Consider the following 23007-nt stretch of genomic DNA (forward strand, 5'->3'; position numbering starts at 1 on the left):
CCAGCGGCACGGTGGCGCAGGGGTTAGCGCGGTGGCCTCGCAGCAAGAAGGTCCTGGGTTCGAGAACCGGGGTCGTCCAACCTTGGCGGTCGTCCCGGGTCGTCCTCTGTGTGGAGTTTGTGTGTGCTCCCCGTGTCTGCGTGGTTTTCCTCCGGGTGCTCCTGGAGAAGTGGGGGAGAGGAGACTGTCTGGTGGTTGGAAATGACTGCACCACAGAGCCACAGTACGGTTTTGAGGTTTCACTTTTTTCCCCCCAAATATAGCCGCCGCTCTTTGTTTCATCAAAACCTTTCTACTCTACAAACGCTCCTATCAGGTGCGAACCGAGAGCTTCCTTCTGCCGCTTGCTTCGTGTCAGCCTGCAGTGGACGAGACAGTGGGCGTGGACGGAGACGCTGACGTGATGGGATTAATACATGGACAGGTGTACAGTGTGGTTGCTGTCTCGGAGGAATCGGTGTGTTTTTGGAAATGCCACAACACATTAGTGGGATGCAGCGACCCTTCAAGTTTAGTCAGAAAACGGAAGGTGTCCGTGTAATATCACACACTTCTTAAAGACGGTGATGGGCGGGGGTCGCCGGTTCGAATCCCCGGGTTACCTCCGGTTTGGTCGGGCAGCTGGATGCGGGTATGTGTCGCGGCTGCTGCACTACCGCCTCCTCTGGTAGGCCGGGGCGCCTGTTCTGGGGGGGGGGTAACTGGGAGGAATAGCGTGACCCTCCCATGTGTTACATCCCCAGGGTGAAACCCCCCACTGTCAGGTGAAAAGAAGCGGCTGGTGACTCCACATGTATGGGAGGAGGCATGTGGTAGTCTGTAGCCCTCCCTGGATCGGCAGAGGGGGTGGAGCAGTGACTGGGGTAATTGGCCGGGTACAATTGGGGAGGAAAAAGGGGGGGGGGCTGTGATGGATTTGGCCAAAATCCATTCAGTGATGAAGGAGGTATCGTGTGATGGAAGACGAAAGACCGATCAGTAGATTTCAGAAAACGGTCTTATAGCTATAAGACTCATCTTTCACCCAATCAGATTTGTTTGCGTGGTGTCTGAGGTGTAGCATGTAATGACTGGTTGGACCAGCGGACAGAGGCCAGCCCATACATACACCTTTCATTTCCCTATGGGGACCAGAATGCAAAACTGTCTCTGTCCTGGCAAGACAAGACAAACTGTGACTGATGAGCAGGTTTTGTACCCACACAAAGTCTTACATGGTAATGTTGTAAGAAATTGAAAATTTTTTTTGCGCTTTAAAATGCATTAGTTATGCTGCTCATTTACAATTTTGTCGTTCTCTCATTGTCGGTTATATTCCGCTTCTGGTGTGGGAAGATGGCGGCGCGAACTCGCGTTCGCGCCGGCCTCACCCAGTACCGTCCACGCAGTGTCTTTGTCCACGTCTGCGTCTAAGTTTGTGTCTTCGTCTGACGGCTGGGAGAGCTGGCGCTGGACCGGCTGGGGGAGCCTGGTCTGCTGCGTCCTGTGGGCCCAGGGACCACGGCCCTGCCCGGAGCTGCGCCCGAAGAGGAAACACCGAGGGCGGTCTGACAGGAGGCGGAAGCGGGGCAGGCTAAGCTAACTGCTAGCCCATGCAGACCGGCAGTTCTGACAGTCATCCTGGCTGGCGGTCGTGTTTTTTTTCTCGTGGACAGGGTTTTTTCTTCTTCTTTTTTTTGTAGTTTGTGTTCTTCAGACATGTGTTTGTGTCTTTGCGTTGCACTGCTGTGGGCCGAGGGAAACGACAAAGTGTCCCTGATTCCTGTTACGCAATGGCTTTGTAAGCAAGTAGAGCAGTATGTTAATCTGGCATGATCTGAGGCTAGATATTGTCAGGGATTTTTGTTGTAACATTGTGATGTAACTTAAATGTCGTTATTTCCTCTTCTTAAAGGCTGCAGTGCAGCAGAGCAACACAATTTCCTCACCGCTTTCCATCCTTTTATCTTTGTGACATGAAATTGAATGCCGATGCCTACCTGGCCACCATCGTCTGCATTGCTAAAGATCGTTTCTCAACATTTCCTTGTGCCCGAATATCTTTTGAACGCATCAGTAGGCACCCCAAAAATATTGCCGCATTATCTGTCGAGCGTTTCACTCACAGCTGTCAGTATTTGATTTTGTCAGTATCCCCCCAGCCGTTTTCAAAGTTTCTTTTGGAAATTCAATTCCCAGACCCAAAACTGTACAGACAGGCCCCTGTACTCCTGTACAGTAGTGAAAATATGGTTTTTGTTGCTGCGGTTGGTTCATGACCCGCTTGGTCGTGGTGGCCCCTGTGAACATAAACATCCCAGGAGCTAGCAGCTCCTGCATGGGGGCACGACAGTTTAAGCCTCTGATAATGGTTATGGTCCTCGTACAGCGTCAGCTGGAGTTTGACCAGCTGCTCGTAAACCAAGGGGGAAATAATGGATTGTGCCTTTAAACACATCAAAACACTATTAACTTGTACCTTTGCTCAGCTGTTACATAATCATCTCGGCCATAGTCTATTCTTTATCTCTGCCAGGCGGTAGCCCTGCAGGGGATTATGTGTTTGGTCGCATGTGTGTGTGTGTGTGTCTGTGTGTCTAAGTCAACCGTGCACATGCACAACTAACATCTACGGTTGAGTCGGATCCGGCAGCAATAGTGTCAAAACCAAAGCATTATGTATTCGCGTACGACTCTTGAAAGTAAAGAATGAGTTGATTGTATTTTGCAAGCCAGCAAATCATTCACTGCTGATCGGATCTCGGCACAGGAGAACTGGAGCAGCACTGGATGAACCACAAATCTCTACTACTACTATCGGCTGCTCCCGTTAGGGGGCGCCACAGCGGATCATCCGTCTCCATCTCTTCCTGTCCTCTGCATCTCCCTCTGTCTCACCAGCCACCTGCATGTCCTCCCTCGCCACATCCATAAACCTCCTCTTTGGCCTTCCTCTTCTCCTCTTCCCTGGCAGCTCCATATTCAGCATCCTTCTCCCAGTATACCCAGCCTCTCTCCTCCACACATGTCCAAACCTTCTCCATCTTGTCTCTCTTGCTTTGTCTCCAAACCGTCCAACCTGAGAGGTCCCTCTAATATACTCCTTCCTAATCCTGTCCTTCTTCATCACGCCCAGTGAAAATCTTATCATCTTCATCTCTGCCACCTCCAGCTCCACCTCCTGTCTTTTCATCTGTGCCACTGTCTCCAAACCATATAACATAGCTGGTCTCACAAGTATCTTGTAAACCTTCCCTTTAACTCTTGCTGGTACCCTTCTGTCACAAATCACTCATACTCTTCTCCACCCACTCCACCCTGCCTGCACTCTCTTCTTCACCTCTCTTCTGCACTCCCCGTTACTTTGGACAGTTGACCCCAAGTATTTAAACTCATCCACCTTCACCACCTCTACTCCTTGCATCCTGACCACTCCACTGTCCTCCCTCTCATTCACGCATAGGTATTCTGTCTTGCTCCTACTGACTTTCATTCCTCTTCTCTCCAGTGCATACCTCCACCTCTCCAGGCTCTCCTCCACCTGCACCCTACTCTCACTACAGATCACAATGTCATCTGTAAACATTAAAGTCCACGGAGACTCCTGCCTGATCTTGTCAGTCAACCTGTCCAACAGTGCAAACAAGAAAGGGCTCAGAGCCGATCCTTGATGTAATCCCACCTCCACCTTGAACCCATCCGTCATTCCAACCCCACACCTCACCACTGTCACACTTCCCTCATACATATCCTGAAACACTCCTACATACTCCTCTGCAACTCCCCACTTCCTCATACAACTGGATGAACCACAAATTATTTACCTAATTCACTTCGCAGCCACGTGGATGTGTCATAGTCTCCAATGTTAAAACTCCGCTATGAAAATAAAATTTCAAGAGTAGGGTTAATTAGTCACATAAATCATGTCAGTAGCTACAATACATCATAAATCATCTCAGTAGCTGCAATAAAACATTTCCCACGACTGAGCTATGTTTTCTTGGTTTTTATGTTCATAAGACAACTAAGAAAACATAGCTGTTGAAAGTCCATCAGCAGAGTAGTCATTCGCCTTGATTCATTTTATATCATGAAAACCACGAGTTGAACACATTTCAAGTCTTTTAATAAGGGCTTTGAAATTATGATATCCTGTTTTCTGTCATTTCCCGTCAGACTGTCGCTTTCGTGTGAGGGTCCACATAGGATGCTGCACATCCACAGACTGACGGACAAACCATTTTTTTTAGGTAGATGGTTTAGCTTGAGCGCTGCATATTAACAACTTTATATATATGTATATTTCCTATTATTCGACTTGGGCGCTGCGCGAAAGTCTTACAATGGCAGAAAAAATGCTGGTTTTTCTATCCCTTTGTGTGCTTTCCTTCTTGTTGCCAAGTTCGAACCCAGGAGAAGGGGAGATTCGCATGCCTGGTGGAGATCTGCACTCTGAGTGCGCTCCTCTAGTCGTCTACGTGTTATGTTAACAAGATTAAGTTTAATTAAGTTTGATTAAGTTGTTTCACGTACAGCTGGGATATTCTGTACGGACAGTGGACTAAATCAAACGCACCTGCTGCTGACATTTAGAATTTCTAGGCCAGTTTAATTTCCATTTCCTTTGTTTCTGCCCCCCCCCCCCAAGTATTGAATTGTTAGATTCACAGAGAGAAACTAAAAATGTATAAATGTTTTGTGGCTTGTTGTGTATCTCTGAGTAGCTTCAGAAGATTGTACAGAGATGTCTCTGCAGACGGACGCAGGCGATATTCAGTTAAGTGCATCGCTCTGCAAAACTGAAACCAATCTATTTTGAGTCTGAAGCCATAATGGCAGCCGTCCTCGGCATTCAATAAGACATTTTTGTAACCCTCACTTGTTGAAAACATTTCCCGCACACTTTAGTTGTGTGCATTTGTCTTTCACAGACAAGCAAACAAGGCTAAACAAAGATATTTTAAGAATTTATCAAGTAGTTAAAACACCCTGGGTTTTGGCAAAAATGTCTGCAGCGGTAGCATCTCCAAAATGGGTTTAGCTATAATGCGGAGGGTGGTATTAACTTGCTTACCGTGTGTCCTTCGACTTCTGGCCGTATTTGTCCGGTCCTGAGCCATGGTAGCAGGTTTCTGTCATCGCTCCTCAACAGGCCATCACCCAAGGATGTCGGGTTCAGGGCTGGCGTTCTGCAGGTCAAAGGACACAGCAGGTCAACCAAGAGGCTCGTGCACTCTGACCTTGTCCATAACTCCCCGGCCCTTTACAGTGTATACTGGTTATTACAGTACAACTTATTCAACTCATTGCTTCATTATGGACATGAACACACCTTAGATTACACTGTTGGATCCTTCTTGCCATTTCTGTCAGTCCTCACAGTGTGGCCTGTGAGCCCCAGGTACCCTAAGCAACAGTTTTCAAATAGATGTCCTTCTCGTTCAAATAATTTAAATTTGAATTAATTAAATGGTACCTGCTTACTGATTAAAAAAAATCAGTAGAAAAGCTCATACGTAGAACTCCGACTCCATGGATGGCTCTAGAGGTTAAAACTGAGTTTAGAGTTAACCTTATTCGTTATACCCCAGAAAACGGCAATATGCAGGAAACGGCGAAAAAGGACCCCATGATGTGAGGCTTTTTCTCTGCCTGTTAAATCGACTGTCCTGCATTTGATTAGCTCCTCTGCTTCACCGGGAATACGTAGGGCTTTCCACAGCTGGCGCTGTTCAGGTTTCCAATGGAACGCTACAACAGACAACCCTAACCACCACCGCATTACATATGGTGATATTGTTAAAGTTCAAATTTATTGTCGTGTGTGTTGGAATACGATTAAGTTCTTGTGCTCTGGCTCTCTCTGCTTTAACACAAAGGACAAAAGACACCCCCCCCCCAAAAAAAATCACTAAAGACCTACATAGACTATGTACACGTGAATTCATACATTATAAACACTATAGAAAAGTACACGATAGCGCAACAATGTAAGGTCCATATGGGTGTGTCAGCTGTTCGGCAATCTGACTGCCCGTGGAAAGAAACTACTACTGAGACGGACAGGTGGTGTGTGATTTGATGCTCCGGTACCGTTTTTTTTAGATGGAAAGAGCGAAAACGGAACATGAGCGGGGTGGCTGGTGTCCTTAATGATGTTTTGGCCTTTCCTTTTGCAGCGAGTATTGTAGATATTATGAAGTTGTGGTCGTTCCGTGCCGGTGATTTTTGTTGCCGTCTTTACAGTCCTTTGAAGCAGTCTGCAGTTCTGAGCAGTCAGGTGGCCAAACCACACTGTGATACAGCCTGTCAAGACACTCCCGATGGTACCGTGACAAAGGTTCATGAGAGTTTTAGTACTCGTACAAAAACTCCTGAGATGGCTCAGAAAATAGTCTCTGCTTGGCCTTCTTGAGGATGCAGTTGGTGTAGAGAGACCATGTGAGGGTGTCTGTGATGTGTGAACCGAGAAATCTAAAACTGTCCACAATTTCAACAGATGACCCATTGATGGAAATAGGAATGTGAACAGCTTGTGTTTAGTTGTCCGAAAGCTCACCTAAATTGTTCCATCTTGGTTGACCCATGGAAATTCAAGTCGCCAGAGATGACCGTAAGCCATAAATGTTGAACCCTGGCTAAGATGTTAAATCACTCTGTTAAATCACTCACCAGGTGGCCCTCATTCATGCCCACCTAATTTCCCTTGTGAGCTTATCTCATCACTGCAGTGTGATCAGGGATGCACACACACACATACACACAGTATTGTGCTTGTTCTGGGGGGCCCTAGCACAAGCTAGTGAAGGCAGTGAATGTTTTTGTTCCAAATGTGGCTCTGTGCTATGGTGTCCGGAAGTGTCTCGTCCTGCAATTTGTCATGTCTTTGATTTGTTCTTCTGTGTCCCTATTTCAGGAGCCTATTTCCCAAAAAGGTGAAGGACAGTCGGCCAGTGGAGCAGAGGGAACCAGGCTGGAAGCTGTTTGGGAAAGTCCCACCAAGGGAACGCCCCAGCAAAGATCCCAAGAGAATACAGAAGGTAGAGTTGATAAAGCTTCTAAAAAAAAATATCTTTATTTTGGTGTCGGAGCACCACTGTCACCCATCGGTGAAGAAAAAGGTGGGGCGGGGCTCTTCATCCAAGCACCCAAAATTAGATTTTCATATTGTTTTTCCTGTGTTGCTCCATGTGGACAGTAGGGTACAGGTCCTGCTCCTTGGCATGGCATTCTTGCAGAATTTCCCATTAGGGTGGTGTCATTACATCAAAATGAAGTCAGACACTATTAGTTTACAGACATATGATAGGATTCCAAGGGCGGATTGTTATGACCCATTATTGATTTCATGTGGTTCATCTCCTCGTTTCACAATGACCTTGAGAGAGAACAGGCTGTCAGCCGTGGTCATTTATTTTCCCTTTCCCAGTAGACACTTCTCAGACGTGCTACATCCCACTGCTTTCACTTTGTAGCTTTCACTTTGCTGTGAAAGCTTTCACTTTATAGTACACAGCAACATGGCACATACTTTCCCAGATAGCGACAAGCCTCGGTCATTTAGAAATGGCCACGTTGTGGCGGACACTAGGGGCTATGCCTCTCACCCAGCAGGGCTGTGAGCTGGGGGTGTGGTTTACGTTCCCGGGCTCTCTGGTGCAAGGTTGTTCCTGTTTTAGTTTGGTTTTTGGAGCTGAGGAATAAAGTTCAAACTCGCCTTCGTCTCCTGTGTTTTTCCTCATCCTGCCACAACGTATTGAAACAACAAGTCATCCTGAAGCGGTACTCTTTATGCATGCCAGATGAAAGCCTGTGTCTGGCCTTCATACAGCAGGTCAACTTCGGTTTATAATTTTAGATAGATGGTTTGACCTTGATGCTCACACATGATGACGCCCTTCTGTGTTACGCTACCGGTGTGGGAAGGTGGCGGCGCGATTTCACATTTACAGAGGCCTCACCCAGTACCGGTGTGAGAAGATGGTGGCGCGAATTCACATTTGTGGCAGCCTCAGCGAGTACTGACCATGCAGTGTCTTTGTCCACATCTGCGTCAGTTTTGTCTTCGTTTGATGGCTGGGAGAGCTTGGTCTGCTGCATCCTGTGGACCAAGGGACCATGGCCTTGCCCAGAGCTGTGCCCTAGGAGGTAACACTGAAGGCAGTCTGACAGGATGCGGAAGCGGGACAGGCTAAGCTAACTGCTAGCCCATGCAGACTGGTAGTTCCAATAACACCGAGGGCGGTGGAGGGGCAGCCTCACTTGGCGTTGACTGTGGTGTTTATGATGTCGTCGTGTGGAGTGTGGGGAGGTGTGTGGAGGGTGTCTGGCTGGGAGAGCTGGCGCTGGATCAGCTGGAAGAGCTTAGTCTGTTTCATCCAGTGGGCCCAGGGACTACAGCCCCTTCCTGGAGCTGCGCCTGAGGAGGCAACACTGAGGGTGATCTGACAGGATGCGGAAGCGGGGCGGGCTAGGCTAACTGCTAGCCCATGCAGACCGGCAGTTCCGACAGTCATCCTGGCTGGCGTTTGTTCCCTTGGACAGTGATTTTTTTTGTTTAGTTTGGATACCTGTGTTGTGTGTTAGTTTGGATATGTGTGTTCTTGTGGTTTTTGGATGTGTTTTTGTCTTTGTGTTGCACTGCTTTGGGCTGGGGGAAATGGCGTTTCATTTCATTTCATGTGCACAAGTGCGTGACGTGAAATAACAAAGTGTTCCTGATTCCTGATTCGTGTAGCAGTTCTGAACATGTCAGAACCATGCCCTCCACATTCAGATGCTGCAAAATGATAGGCAGAGGGCACTGCACAGTAACACTGACTCATTTGATGTCCGTCCCTCATTAGGCCGCTTTAAGACAGTTGCACATATGTAAAGCGAGGCACCAATACACTTTGGATGGGTATCGGTGTTTGAGTCGGTATCCAGGCTAGGTGTAATCTACTTAAACTACAGTTCAGGAGGTAATGTTCTGTTCTGTTAAACAGCTGGATTTCTTATGTGCCCAGCTGTTGATGTGGTTATTATGCCTTTTAGTGGGACCAAGGCGTCTCTTATCAGCGTAGCATGGGCCCATAAAGGCCTGCAAATATTACAACATATCCGTCCTGGTCAAGACAGATAAGGTGACAACTCAAGAACAGGACTAGGGACTCACATTATATTGTGTGTGTGTGTTTGTGTGTGAGGGGGGCGTGGCCACAGGGGCAGCACAGTCTTTTTTGTCTTCACCATGACCAGAAACACAACAGAGCAGTAACACTCCGTGATTAGCGACATTCATAATACGGCCCAGGGGGGTGGGTCCTCTCCTTTACACTACACACTCTGCACACCTGTGCACACACATCTAGACCAAGCCTTGTCCAGCTGCACCTTTTCTTCTTTTTCTTTTTTCACTACTACTTTACGTATTAATCCCCGTGGGGCAGCTCTTCCTCTGCTTCCCCTTCCTACCCGTCATAGCTGTGTAGCAAGGAGCAGTGGGCAGCCGCCGTGCAGCACCCGGGGACCAACTCCAGTTCGTCTTGCCATGCCTTGCTCAGGGGCACAGACAGGAGTCTTAGCCCTAACATGCATGTCTTTTTGATGGTGGGGGGGAAACTGGAGCACCCGGAGAAAACCCACTACAGACACAGGGAGAACATGCAAACTCCACACAGAGGACGACCCGAGATGACTCCCAAGGTTGGACTACCCCGGGGTTTGAACCCAGGACCTTCTTGCTGTGAGGTGACGGCGCTAACCACTGCGCCACTGTGCCCGGTGGTTAGCACCTTTTTTGCACCTTTTTTTAAAGATTAAAATGGCTTTAAGAACTTGCCTGAAAAGTAGCTTGGACTTTTGGAAGCAAGTCTGCTAAATTGCTGTACAGTAACCACTTGTTATAGACCAATCGGAGTCTTATCGCCCATAGGAATACACATGTGTGTGAATGAGAGGGAGGACAGTGGAATGGTGAGGATTCAAGGAGTAGGGCTGGTGAAGGTAAACGAGTTTAAATACTTGGGGTCAACTGTCCAAAGTAACGGGGAGTGCAGAAGAGAGGTGAAGAAGAGAGTGCAGGCAGGGTGGAGTGGGTGGAGAAAAGTGTCAGGAGTGATTTGCGACAGAAGGGTACCAGCAAGAGTTAAAGGGAAGGTTTACAAGATGGTAGTGAGACCAGCTATGCTGTATGGTTTGGAGACAGTGGCACTGATGAAAAGACAGGAGGAGGAGCTGGAGGTGGCAGAGATGAAGATGATAAGATTTTCACTGGGAGTGATGAAGAAGGACAGGATTAGGAACGAGTATATTAGAGGGACAGCTCAGGTTGGACGGTTTGGAGACAAAGCAAGAGAGACAAGATGGAGATGGTTTGGACATGTGTGGAGGAGAGATGCTGGGTATACTGGGAGAAGGATGCTGAATATGGAGCTGCCAGGGAAGAGGAGAAGAGGAAGGCCAAAGAGGAGGTTTATGGATGTGGTGAGGGAGGACGTGCAGGTGGCTGGTGTGACAGAGGGAGATGCAGAGGACAGGAAGAGATGGAAACGGATGATCCGCTGTGGCGCCCCCTAATGGGAGCAGCATAAAGTAGTAGTAGTAGTAGTAGTAGATCGCCCATGAATTCACTTTTAAGGGTCATTTTGACATCTTGATTTTGTTTTGTTTTTTTGTGTTCAAGTTGTGCGATGTGGAGATAACATTGTGTATTAGCACTGCAGTTAACAGAAATGGGTCTTTAAAACAGCGCTCGATGAGCTGAAATTTAAAATAACGTCTTCAGGAGCGATCCCCGTGTTGGTAGGCAACAGAATAGACCGCTACGCTACCTGGACGCCCCATATACTATTAAGTCTCTCCTTATTTTTTTTAGATGCCCAGAATGGACTCGCTCTCTCTCTCTCTCTCTCTCTCTCTCTCTCTCTCTCTCTCTCTCTCTCTCTCTCTCTCTCTCTCTCTCTCTCTCTCCCCCCCCCCCAGTATTGAAATGGTGTACATGCAAACATACACCTTGAGTTGTCCGGTCATTTAATCCAGGGCAGAAACCTTATACTGAGGCTGAGGACTCGTTTTACAGGGCTCGTCTTACTGGCTTTTGTCTCGCCATGGAAACTGGTGGTAGAGGGCGGAGTCAATACACCGCTGGTGAGAAGTGTGTGTGCGAGTGAGTGATTTTTGTTATTTTATTGACCAGTGCTGTAGTTTGTCTGTCACGCCATATTTCCGCCATAATATTTGTTCCTCTCAAAACGTAACCGTACGTCTGCTTAATTCTGTTTTCTCTACGCCACTTTGCATCGCCGTGAGTCCGAGGTCTTTACCGAGCAGTACAGCTTCGGCCTCTCTGACGTAGCTGGTCAACAAAATGAAGAAGAAAATGGCTTTAGAGGGTCTCCTGCTGGACAAGTTGTTCTGCCTCCTACCAGGGCCGCACGATTATGGCTAAAACGACAATCGCGATTATTTTTTCGCTTAAAATTGTGATTGCGACTATTCATCGCCGTCGTTCGTCGGTTTTGGGGGAACAGAATTATTTTAGCATTTTGAATCACCAGAAAACTTCCCCCTCAAAATGCATTTTAGAAACCGGTTGATAAATATACATTCAAATCTTAATGCAAAATACAAAAATACAAAATCAAAAATAAAATTAAATAAAAATAACATTAAAACAATGTGAAAAAGAAATACGGCTCTTCAAGTCAATTTTCTTTGTATAGCCCAATATCAAATGAATACCTCCCCCACACCGGAGCTAGCTACACGGCCCCCCGCCCACCATCAACTGATTGTGAAAGCCAATATCGAAATCGCGATTAATATACAACTAATTGAGCGGCCCTCCCTCCTACTGGTCTTCCTCGCCTTGTCCTGCCACCTGGGCCCATCTTCTTACTTCCCAGGCCATGGAGCTGGTGCCGAACGGAGATTAAACCATCGTGTCAGCAGGAACGTAATCCCCAGTGGAGGTCATGTTTCATAGCCCACCTTTCTTCCTCCCACAAGTACCCAGAGTCATTCAGAGCAGGATTCATCCGATCACTGTTGCCGTGTCACCCTGGTCCTTCCCTCCGCGGGAAGAGCTGGACTCTTGGGGACGGTGTCTCGCTTAGCCCACACTATGAATGGACAGAAAGAGAGGCAGAGAGAAGAGAGAGGGGAAACAAAAGCTTAAAGTGTGTGTGAGCTGTAAGGTGTCTAACTTACCCCGTTACCCACGGTACCTCTCTCTCAGAGCCCGGGCAGGGTCAGTATAACGGCACAGTGCCGAGGGGTAAGTGGCTGACTCTGCATCCATCTCTCTGAGGTTGATTAGAATGGCTGGTAGGGCACAGGAAGGCTTTCCGATCCTTTCGGCACAGCAGCGGTGACTAATAGTAATAGCAGTGCTGATTCGCTGACACACTTATACACACACACACACACACACACACACACACACACAGAGCCCAGCAAGAGATCAGATCTGCCAATGCTCCGCGCTGATGCAGAGCCTCTCGGCATAGCGTCATTGCTGAGAGAGTGGGAGGGAGAGAGGGCGAGAGAGAGAGAGAGAGAGAGAGAGAGAGAGGGGGGGGGGGGGGGGGTGGAGAGTGTGAGGGAGTCGGAAGGACAGGGGGGTTATCATGCTTCTGCTGCATCGGCTCCGGTGCGGGGTGTGTCCCACTGTCGGCGGCTCGGCTATCCCCCCTACCCTGCTTTTCCTTCTCGTCCGCGTCCTCTCGCACCCGGGTGTCTGTCCCGTTGTCAGGACCGAGCCTGTGGGAGCAGCCATGAAACTAGGCTAGGGTTTGAAACCAACCCCCCCACCCCCCCCCCCCCCGGAGGTCTGCCTGGCTGTACGGAACTGCAGTGTTCATGGTGAGTGAGCTTTTCCCATGTGTGCGTGTGTGTGTGTGTGTGTGTGTGTGGTGGTGGGGGGTGGGGTGGGGGCAACTGCAATCTTCTATCTTTCTGCTAGCCTAACAGCAATGGATTGATTTCTATTGAGTCTGGTCAAGAATTGCCTGGACTGCATGATATCCCCTTTCAACTGGTGTTTCGCCGGGCATCAGCGAGGTGCCTGCCTCCAGTCCGTTTCCTCTTGGGGGGATTAAGCGGCTCCCGAACAGGCTTCATTTCCGTGTTTTCCTCGTTCCGGTCGTTTTGGGGTTTGGGGTTCTGTCGTTGCCAGTCCGGTGGGCCGGGAGCGAAGGTGCCGATGAGTCGTCATCGGCGTGTTTGATTGACTTTCAGCCTCGAGCTGCAGTAAAGCGAGCGTCTGTGGCTTGGGAAAGTGCCGTCTTTCCGTTCCATCGCCCTGCTCTGCTTCCGAAAGTTGTGTCAAGGGATTTCCCCCCTCTCGCTTTGCCCCCTGGTGCATTTAGGGAAACGGCGCTTACTCGGCGGATTAATCCAGGTCTCCCTCCGCGTGTGTGTCCCCTCTCTAAGTGAAACCTAGTCGATCAACAGATGGTGTAGTTGTGCGTGCTGTGGGTCCTCCGTGCTCTGTGTTGTCGAATAACGTCTCTACTTGTTTTCTCATCGTGCTGTCAGTGATGCTGTCACAGCCTGTCCATCACAACCCGCTTAAATGATCTCGTGTCCCCTCGTCCCCCGTGGACATGTCCATTTTTGGTGTTTCAGTTGTGTGTGTGTCTTTGTCTGCCTTTATTTGGGTGGTATGTTTGAGTAAAATTTGTCAGGGAAAGACGAGGGATCTTTTTGCTGTGTAATGGCAGTCATCAGCCAGCCGTGCCCCCCCCCACCCCCACCCCCACACACTCTAACAAAAACAAAACCCTCGACACAAATTGGTTTTCAAGAGACGACGCCCCCCCCCCCCCCACACACACACACAAACACACACATACACACACAAGGAAAGCAACAAGACTAAAGTTAAAACGAAATAAAATTTGTTCATTTTTTTTCTTTATGACCTCTCTGACGACGGGGGGCTGTCGTCACGCTTCAACCACGTTTGCATCGGGTATCATCGGATCGAGACGGAAAAAAATGCATAATTAACGCACGGCGTAAATGCAAGAATCGTGCGCGACGGTCGGACTGTGATCAGATCCGACAGACGGCGACTGGAAGTAGCCTGGCGGACGTTGTTATTGTATCTCCGCCCACAATAATTAGGCGTAAATGCGTGCGGCGTTCCACACACTGGCGAGACGGCACCGCCCGAGGGGTGGAAACGTCATCCCCGCGGCCTGTGTTTAGACATAGTGCTGCTGAGTCTAAAGGTTGCCAATCACTCAGCCATCCGGCTTTGACATGAGCCAACACTGCCTCGGTAAACAAGACACTGTTTCTACCTCCACAGCAGTAACAGATGGAATAAGCTGCAGAACTTCCAGATGTGAAAATGAAATTTGTTCATTTTCTTTATATCTTCTGCGGGGATGGGCTGTCACGCTTTAACCACATTCTCGCCGGGTATCATCTTGGAATTGGGCGGCATGGTGGCCCAGTGGTTAGCGCTGTCACCTCACAGCAAGAAGGTCCTGAGTTCGAACCCCCAGGGTTGTCCAACCTCGGGGGCCATCCCAGGTTGTCCCCTGTGTGGAGTTTGCATGTTCCCCCCGTGTCTGCGGTGGGTTTCCCCCACCGTCAAGAAGACATGCATGTTAGGGTTAACACTCCTGTCTGTGTCCCTGACCGAGGCCTGGCGAGACGAGCTGGAGGTGGTCCCCGGGCGCTGCACGGCGGCTGCCCACGGCGGCTGCCCACTGCTACACAGCTAGGACGGGTTAAATACAGAGAAAAAAATGTCCTCACAGGGATCAATAAAGTAGGTAAATAAAGAAATAAACTCATAAAAGGCTAATTTTGATATTGCTTAGCCCGTCCCATTGTTTGCGAGGACAATAGACAGACTTGCCGTCTCGCACCTGCTTGACTTCCTTGTGTAGTGCATGCAAAACACGAGCTGCCATCACGACACATACACAATGAGAACGCATACAAACACTAGGCGTAAATGCAAAGAGCGAGATGGCGTCGTTCATTATGCAGGTTGCATGATAACAGCGGGTATAAACAGGGCCAGAGGGCTTCATTACACTGTTGTTGTTGTTGTTGTTGACAATTTACTGTACAATAGATCATACAGGCCAAAACACAAACCTCTAGAAGATGCAAACTCATCATTATTATATGAAGTGCTCATTGTGTAGTGGGAAGTAGGGAGGCTCCTGTCAGGAAGAAGCTGTTTTCCTGACATTGAGTTCGGTTTTCGTAGTCGCAGAACTCTCTGCAGTGAGCCCGACGTTCGCTTCAGCAGCGCCGCGTTCATCACCAAGACTCTAAGCTGACCTGCAACCGGTTAACAAGACGGGCATTTTATGTTTGTTATTGTGGGTCGAGACATAAGAGGGTTTGAACAGGTTCACACCATGTTAATGATTTTGTGAGTCTTAGGTTGCTGCGGTTGATAGTTGAAAGGGATTTTTAGGGTTAGGGTTACTCACTGAAATTTGTTCATACCAACCCTTACTCACTAGGGCAACTCACTGATTCCTCACATCCTGTCTTTAAATAGACAGGGTAGAATTGTAGTGATTTGACTCAGTGTTCCTGTGCGGAGGCAACAGCATAAGTACCCATCTGTGCTCTGCTTCTTCATTGAGGTTATGTTATTGACAGGTTTCAGGGCATTTAGGGCCATGTTGCACACGTGATGGTCTAAAGCAATATAGAAGGGCAGTGGTACCAACAATTCTGAAAGCAGTTTCAGTTTTAAAAGGAGCTCCTTCTCATAGCCGAAAATGGCTTTTGTAGTGATGAAGCTCCTGCCGACATGCTTTTTAACAGGCTTTAGGCAACGATTCCTATTTGCAACGTCTCAAATCGTTGCTTGTAAATCATGGTGTGGAGAAATAGCCCTCAATCATGCTTCTTTGGGGTCGGTCTAAAAACGTTTTATAATAAGACCCAGTACAGATGCGTAACACAGTAGTATATCAGTTTTATTGTTTACTTCCCATACTCGGGGGGGGGGGGGGGGACTTGAAGTAGTGCAACCTGCCAGCTCCTAGTATTGTTGATTTTTCCACCTCTTAAGGCTGTGAGCAGCCAGCATGGCAAGGTGGGCAGTAGCCAGGTACCAAGAAACCTCTTACATCCATCCATTCCATTCCATCCATTATCCAAACCACTTATCCTGCTCTCAGCGTCGCGGGATGCTGGAGCCTATCCCAGCAGTCATTGGGCGGCAGGTGGGAGACACCCTGGACAGGCTGCCAGTCCATCACAGGACTCACTCACTCACACACACACACACACACATTCACACCTAAGGACAATTTAGCATGACTGAGTCACCTGACCTACATGTCTTTGGACTGTGGGAGGAAACCGGACCACCCAGAGGAAACCCATGCAGACACAGGGGGAACATGCAAACTCCACACAGAGGACGACCCGGGACGACCCCCAAGGTTGGACTACCCTGGGTTCAAACCCAGGACCACCTTGCTGTGAGGCGACCATGCTAACACTGCGCAATCGTTCCGCCCAATTTACCTCTTACATCTTACCACCGTACCTCTTACATCATTACCAGGAAATGAGAGACTTTACCAAAAGGAGGCAAGCCTGACCAAGCAGGTTTCACCTGGCAATGGGGTTCCCTGCAATTGCCCTTTCTAGTAATCAGGAACAATTTGTCATTTCTATCATGGACTTGCGTAGACAAAAGAAATTAAATTTCGTTTCACCCAGCCCACAGCAGTGCAATACACATCATAAAAACACACAACCCAAAGCACCCTCCCGATACAACCGGCATTCGGCCAAGCAGAGCTTGGTTAGCTTCAAACTCATTCAAGGTCACTGCTGACAATGCTGGCAGGTCTGCCTCCGTGTTGGTTCGGTTGTAGTGCAGCCTTTATCAGTCCGCTGAGGTGCCCGTGGTTAGCATGAGCAGTGTTTGAGTTGTCTTATCGTGACACAGTCTGTTTCGATGTGAACAGGTCAATGACGTGACGCTAATTGTTTTGTGTCCGTATGGTTTAGTTAAATTTCAAAGGGTTCAAATTTTAAAATAAACTTACAAATGAATTGCATTCATTATTTTTCAGGACTTAATTTAAATGTCCTTTTTTTATTTCATTTTAGGACAATATTTGGGGGGTGATGGCAAAATGTCAATGCGGTGTAACCTTAAAACTTTGTAGCAAATAATTAAACGTGCTTAAAAAAAGGTGAAATTCTCAATAAAACACCCTATCAACCAGTTTGGCATAATCTTATATCAGAACTATTTAATAGTAAATAAAAGTAACGGAGCACGGTTGTTCTGAATATTATAATTAATTTGAGGGCTCATGTCAGTCAAGTCAACTTCCTGAAGTGTCAGGGTGATGTGGCCACCATTCAAGGAGCCATTTTGTTAATGCTGTACAAGAACACTATGTGACAGGAAATGACATCACAGAGCAGAACCCCTGATGGCCCTAACTGCTGCACGCCACATTTAGCAACTCTCTTGAGATAATTTGACATGTTTAGGGTATGGTCAGGTATGCTTAGGTTTATATACATGTCAAATGGTATGAAAACAATCATTCATCATAATTATACAAATGAGTATTGACTTTAAAAATGATGCTTGAAATATTCACAGTGAGGTGATGTGTTGACATAGGTGTCCATGATAATAGCTGTCAAATTTGATTTTGAATTTAAATGTCAAAGGGTGTGCCCGCTTACACCATGTGACTCCTTAGGAATCAGGAACACTTCATTTGTCGTTTCCCCCAATCCACAGCAGTGCAACACAAAGACAAAAACACATATTCAAAAACTACAAGAACTTCAAGAACACACATATATCTAAATTAACATATATACCCAAACTAAACAAAACCAAAAAAAAATCACTGTCCAAGAGAACGAACGCCAGCCACGACGACTGTCGGAACTGCCGGTCTGCATGGGCTAGCAGTTAGCTTAGCCTGCCCCGCTTCCGCGCCCTGTCAGACCGCCCTCCGTGCTTCCTCCTCGGGCGCGGCTCCAGGCAGGGGCCGTGGTCCTTGGGCCCACTGGACTCAGCAGACGCTCCTGTTACAAGCCTTTCTGTTAGAGGCCAATTTTGTCAAATATCAGTCGTGTATGATGCCGATGAAAGATGTAACATAAACTAACTTACTATGTGGAACTATTTTCAAGTGTTCGGTGTTACATTTCTCTAAAAAGTGGTGAGTTGTCCACAACTTTATGCCACTCTCTGCCCGCCATGATGAACCTGCTCGTATGGGCTCACATGGAGCCTGTACTGAGGGATGCCATAGACAAATGGGAGACACCACCTTGTACTCTACACGTCATCAGTGATGGATCAGTGATCCAGTATAGGAAGAGGAAAAACTTCTATCTGCTCGGCACAGTGCGGGTGGGTGTGTCGAAGGTGTCTGCTGGAGAGCTGGCGTTGGCTCGGCTGAGGGAGCCTGGTCTGCTGCATCCTGTGGGCCCAAGGACCACAGCCCTGACCGGAGCTGCGCCCGAAGAGGAAACACCGAGGGCGGTCTGACAGGATGCGGAAGCATGGCAGGCCAAGCTAACTGCTAGCCCATGTGGACCGGCAGTTCCGATAGTCATCCTGGCTGGCGTTTGTTCCCTTGGACAGTGATTTTTTGTTTAGATATATGTGTTAGTGTGTGTGTTCTTGAAGTTCTTGTAGTTTGTGGATATGTGTTTTTGTCTTTGCGTTGCACTGCTGTGAGCTGGGGGAAACGGCTTCCAGAGGGTCAGTGGAACGGCAGTGAGAAATTGCACGGGAAAGGAGCTCCTGATGGAGCGGGTGGGGCTGTAAAGCGTACTGCGGATACAGCAGTCCAAAGAGGGACCGACTTGCCAAACAGTTGAGGAACTTTACTACTTCCTGAAGGCTCAACCCTCCAGCATCGGATACTACTGGATATCCGAGGAAACCGTTTGCAAAGTACGATGAATCAGTCCCAACAAATGCCCCAGCTGTTAAAGGCACACTGAAAATTCTCCAAGTGACCTCTGAAGACCCAGCTGCAACTCAGCGGAAGGACATTTCATGTTCCTGTGCAAGACCTGCTATCTGCAAGTGCTATGATCCATCCGCAGTAGATTTCCACAGCCCACCTGAAAACATCCCCTCAACATCTACCGACTGTCAGCAGGATCTGAAAGGCAAGTTCATTCTGGTCGCAGGGTGAGCCTTTTGTGGGGGAGGTCATCCAGGTGGTGGGTGAAGAGGTGGAAGTGAGCTGCATGCAGCAGCTGGGTGGGAAGAAGGTCTTCACCTGGCCTGGTCCACCTCACCTCCTGTTCTGCTATGAGCCCCATGTAACTGCACATACTCCCTGAGCCAGAACCTTTGAACTTGTGTCATTCAAAACTCATGACGGAGGACTGGAAAGAGTTCGGACACTTCTGGACAGGAAGAAGACTTCACTGCAAACATATCAGAGCACATACACAGCCCTAAACACCTAAACACACATGCCTCTCTCTCTCTCTCTCTCTCTCTCTCTCTCTCTCTCTCTCTCTCTCTCTCTCTCTCTCTCTCTCTCTCTCTCTCTCTCTCTCTCTCTCTCTCTCTTCTCTCTCTCTCTCTCTCTCTCTCTCTCTCTCTCTCTCTGCTCCGCCCCCTCTGCCGATCCGGGGAGGGCTGCAGACTACCACATGCCTCCTCCCATACACGTGGAGTCGCCAGCCGCTTCTTTTCACCTGACAGTGAGGAGTTTCACCGGGGGGACGTAGCGAGTGGAGGATCACGCTACTCCCCCCAGCCCCCCGAACAGGCACCCCGACCAACCAGAGGAGGCGCTAGTGCAGCGACCAGGACACATACCCACATCCGGCTTCCCACCCGCAGACACGGCAATTGTGTTTGTAGGGACGCCCGACCAAGCCGGAGGTAACACGGGGATTCGAACCGGCGATCCCCGTGTTGGTAGGCAACGGAATAGACCGCTGCGCTACCCGACGCCATCATGTTTTTTTCTGAACTGGACTCATAAGAGAAGACCTGAGTTCACCCTGATGGTTCTGGTTGTCAGCTGAAATAAAATGAAACAGCAGGGTGGGGTAACCTCGTACCCTCGCTGACTCCGTTTCTTCAACAGACCGGCCTTGGACTGTAGAAGCAACTTGGCCGGGTGGTGTAACTGCTTTGTTTCAATCGGAGTAACCGGTGTTTTTCATAAAATATAAAAAATGTGGGAAAATTAAAGTGGAATAAAAGGTAGCTACAGGTCTCTAACCATTATTGCTTAATTTGTCAAAGACATTTAGGAAACAGCTGTTTTCAGCGTATGTCCCCACTCAACGTTGCAAAAATGCATAAAATGTAAAAGTGATATTTCAAAATGAAGTCATTATTTCTATGAGTACGCTCACATACACCGTAGGTGGAGGAAGTATTTAATGTTTCTGGTTGTCTTGTGGTTACACCGTGTGACTTTTTCAGGCGCTTTCAGTCGTACTTTCAGATCACGTTTCAAAAAGTTCAAGTTTTTTTGTTTTTTTAAGTGGTGCAATTCATTCATTCCGAACGACACCAAACCAACACAAATACAAAGTGTACACTTTAACAAACCCCCATGCTTTCAAAACAGGTTTTTAATCATTTTGAATCGCTCGTCTTGCCAAGCCTTAACCCGTCACCGACCCTGGCACCTCTACGGCATGGCTGGTCGGTTACCGCGGTTTGCTTATTTTGTCGGCAGTTGTGTTTGAAAACAGGATTTGTGGGTCGGCGTTGTTGTGTCACCACCTTTAGGAGTACAGTGTGGTTCTCGTACGGATGTGTTCTTGTCACACGCCCACTCCAACACACACTCCAACACGCTTACACCTCCTTCCGTTCAGTCTCGTTTCACCTGGCCCATCCCCAGACACACACACACACACACAAATAGACACGCACACCGCCTTGGTTCTGTTTCACCTCGCCGGTGGCACCTGCAGGGCTCCTGGCAGGACGCCGGTTTTCGGCTCCGCGCCGCCGCCGTGCTCCCGCCGTCTCCCGCCGTCCAGTCACCGCACGCTTACAAGTCCATAGCCTCGGTTTCAACAGCCCGCCTGCAAGCGTTGACCTCAAATGCGCCGTATTTTCCAAACCTCCGTCGGCTCCGTGTGGTAGCCGACCCCCCCCCACCTTAATTCCACCAACATACAGCACGCTTTCCTTCCTTTTTCATATCGACTAAACACACATTTGCTCCCCGAGTCCCACAGGTCTGCAGCGTGCTGCAGTCCAGGAAGATGCGTTTCACGCTAGGTTTACACAAAACTGCACCTGGCGGGGCATTTAGAAAGTGGGATTATGCACTTGTTTTATTATTATTATTAAAACTGACCGGGCAGATACAGTGTATTGCTTGTCGGTGTCCACAGCGAGACGGCAAACGAAGCGATACCTGCTGATTACAAACCTCCCCTCCAACCGTAAACAGTGCAGGTGTATGTCATGATACATGCAGAATAATGAATAAATAATGAATGACTACTAAAGTGTACTAAACTCATTAATAATTAAGTATTAAATTAATTATGAATTGTTAAATTTATTATTATGTGTATTATTATTTGTATTATTCATCCATCCATTATCCGAACCGCTCATCCTGCTCCCAGGGTGGCGGGGATGCTGGAGCCTATCCCAGCAGTCATTGGGCGGCAGGTGGGGAGACACCCTGGACAGGCCACCTGTCCATCACACGGCCCACACACACACACACACACACACACCCTAGGGACAATTTAGTGCGGCCGAGTCACCTGACCTACATGTCTTTGGACTGCGGGCGGCACAGCGGCGCAGTGGTTAGTGCGGTCGCCTCACAGCAAGAAGGTCCCGGGTTCGAGCCCCGGGGTAGTCCAACCTTTGGGGGTCGTCCCGGGTCGTCCTCTGTGTGGAGTTTGCATGTTCTCCCCGTGCCTGTGTGGGTTTCCTCCGGGGGCTCCGGTTTCCTCCCACAGTCCAAAGACATGTAGGTCAGGTGACTCGGCCATACTAAATTGTCCCTAGGGTGTGTGTGTGTGTCTATGTGGGCCCTGTGATGGACTGGCGGCCGGTCCAGGGTGTCTCCCCACCTGCTGCCCAGTGACTGCTGGGATAGGCTCCAGCATCCCCGCCACCCTGAGAGCAGCATAAGCGGTTCGGATGCTGGATGGATGGATGGATGGATGACCAGGCAGTTCAAGTTAAGCTAACTTACAATTCCTTTTTAACATAGACTGTTTTGTAGACTATTCCGAGCAAAATAGATTAAAAACTGCAGCATTTGTCAATTTTCAAAGTGTCGAGCTTGTGTTTTTGTTTACCGCAAGTCAGAAAACCCATGTTGTTCACATCCGCATGTGTGCTGATGCAGCGCGGCGGCACCGCTGTGCAGAAGGCACCGGCACATAACGCATCGACCCGGGGGGGGAGAGAGGGGACGGGGTGGATAGATGGAGAAAAAGAGAGAGGATGTGGGTGTAGGAGGAGAGGGACGAGTGGAAAGGATGCGTCTTGGAGGTGGATGGAGAGAGAGAGACCGCTCTCTCTCGTCCTCTCCCACACATCTACACCCCCCCACACACACACGCACACACACACATCTGAGTGGTGACTCACCTTTCAGCAGCTCTCTCCTCTCGGCAGCCCTGAACTCACTGCAGTCGTGCGTATGAATCACCTCAACCCTCCGGAGCATCGGGGGGGGGGGGTGGGAGGGGGGGGTGTTTTTATTTAATTATTTCTCCTCCCGCACTACTGCCCCGCTTATCCTCCGTCACTTTTTTGGATCTTTTCTCCTCTTTTACCCCTCGTTGCTGTCCCTTACAGCTCAGGCGATGTCCTCTTTCATCTGCCAGAACCCGTGTTTGTCAGCACGGCGGGGGGAGACGGGGGGAGACGGGGGGAGACGGGGAGGGACGGGGCGCCGTATCAGGCTTTTAGCTCACGTGCTGGCTGAGCCGCCGCGGCGCCGCCCGAGGTCTCCGTGTTTTACTCGTCCGCGTTTTCTCTCAGTCTGCTTCACATCATTTGTTCCTGTGTAATCCACCCCCCCCGTTGTTGTTGTT

The 23007-nt window shown here is 48.8% G+C and overlaps 1 protein-coding gene across 1 annotated transcript in view; it reads left to right on the plus strand.

The window, feature by feature from the left end:
• tbc1d14 (TBC1 domain family, member 14) overlaps positions 1-23007 on the plus strand; it is a 53644-nt gene that overhangs the window by 19070 nt on the left and 11567 nt on the right. Inside the window, 3 exon segments of the mRNA XM_056300222.1 lie at positions 6899-7022; positions 19144-19278; positions 20905-21044. Of these exon segments, the coding sequence (XP_056156197.1) occupies positions 6899-7022; positions 19144-19278; positions 20905-21044 (399 nt within the window).

Source organism: Lampris incognitus, chromosome 20, assembly GCF_029633865.1.
Source record: "Lampris incognitus isolate fLamInc1 chromosome 20, fLamInc1.hap2, whole genome shotgun sequence".
NCBI lineage: Eukaryota > Metazoa > Chordata > Actinopteri > Lampriformes > Lampridae > Lampris > Lampris incognitus.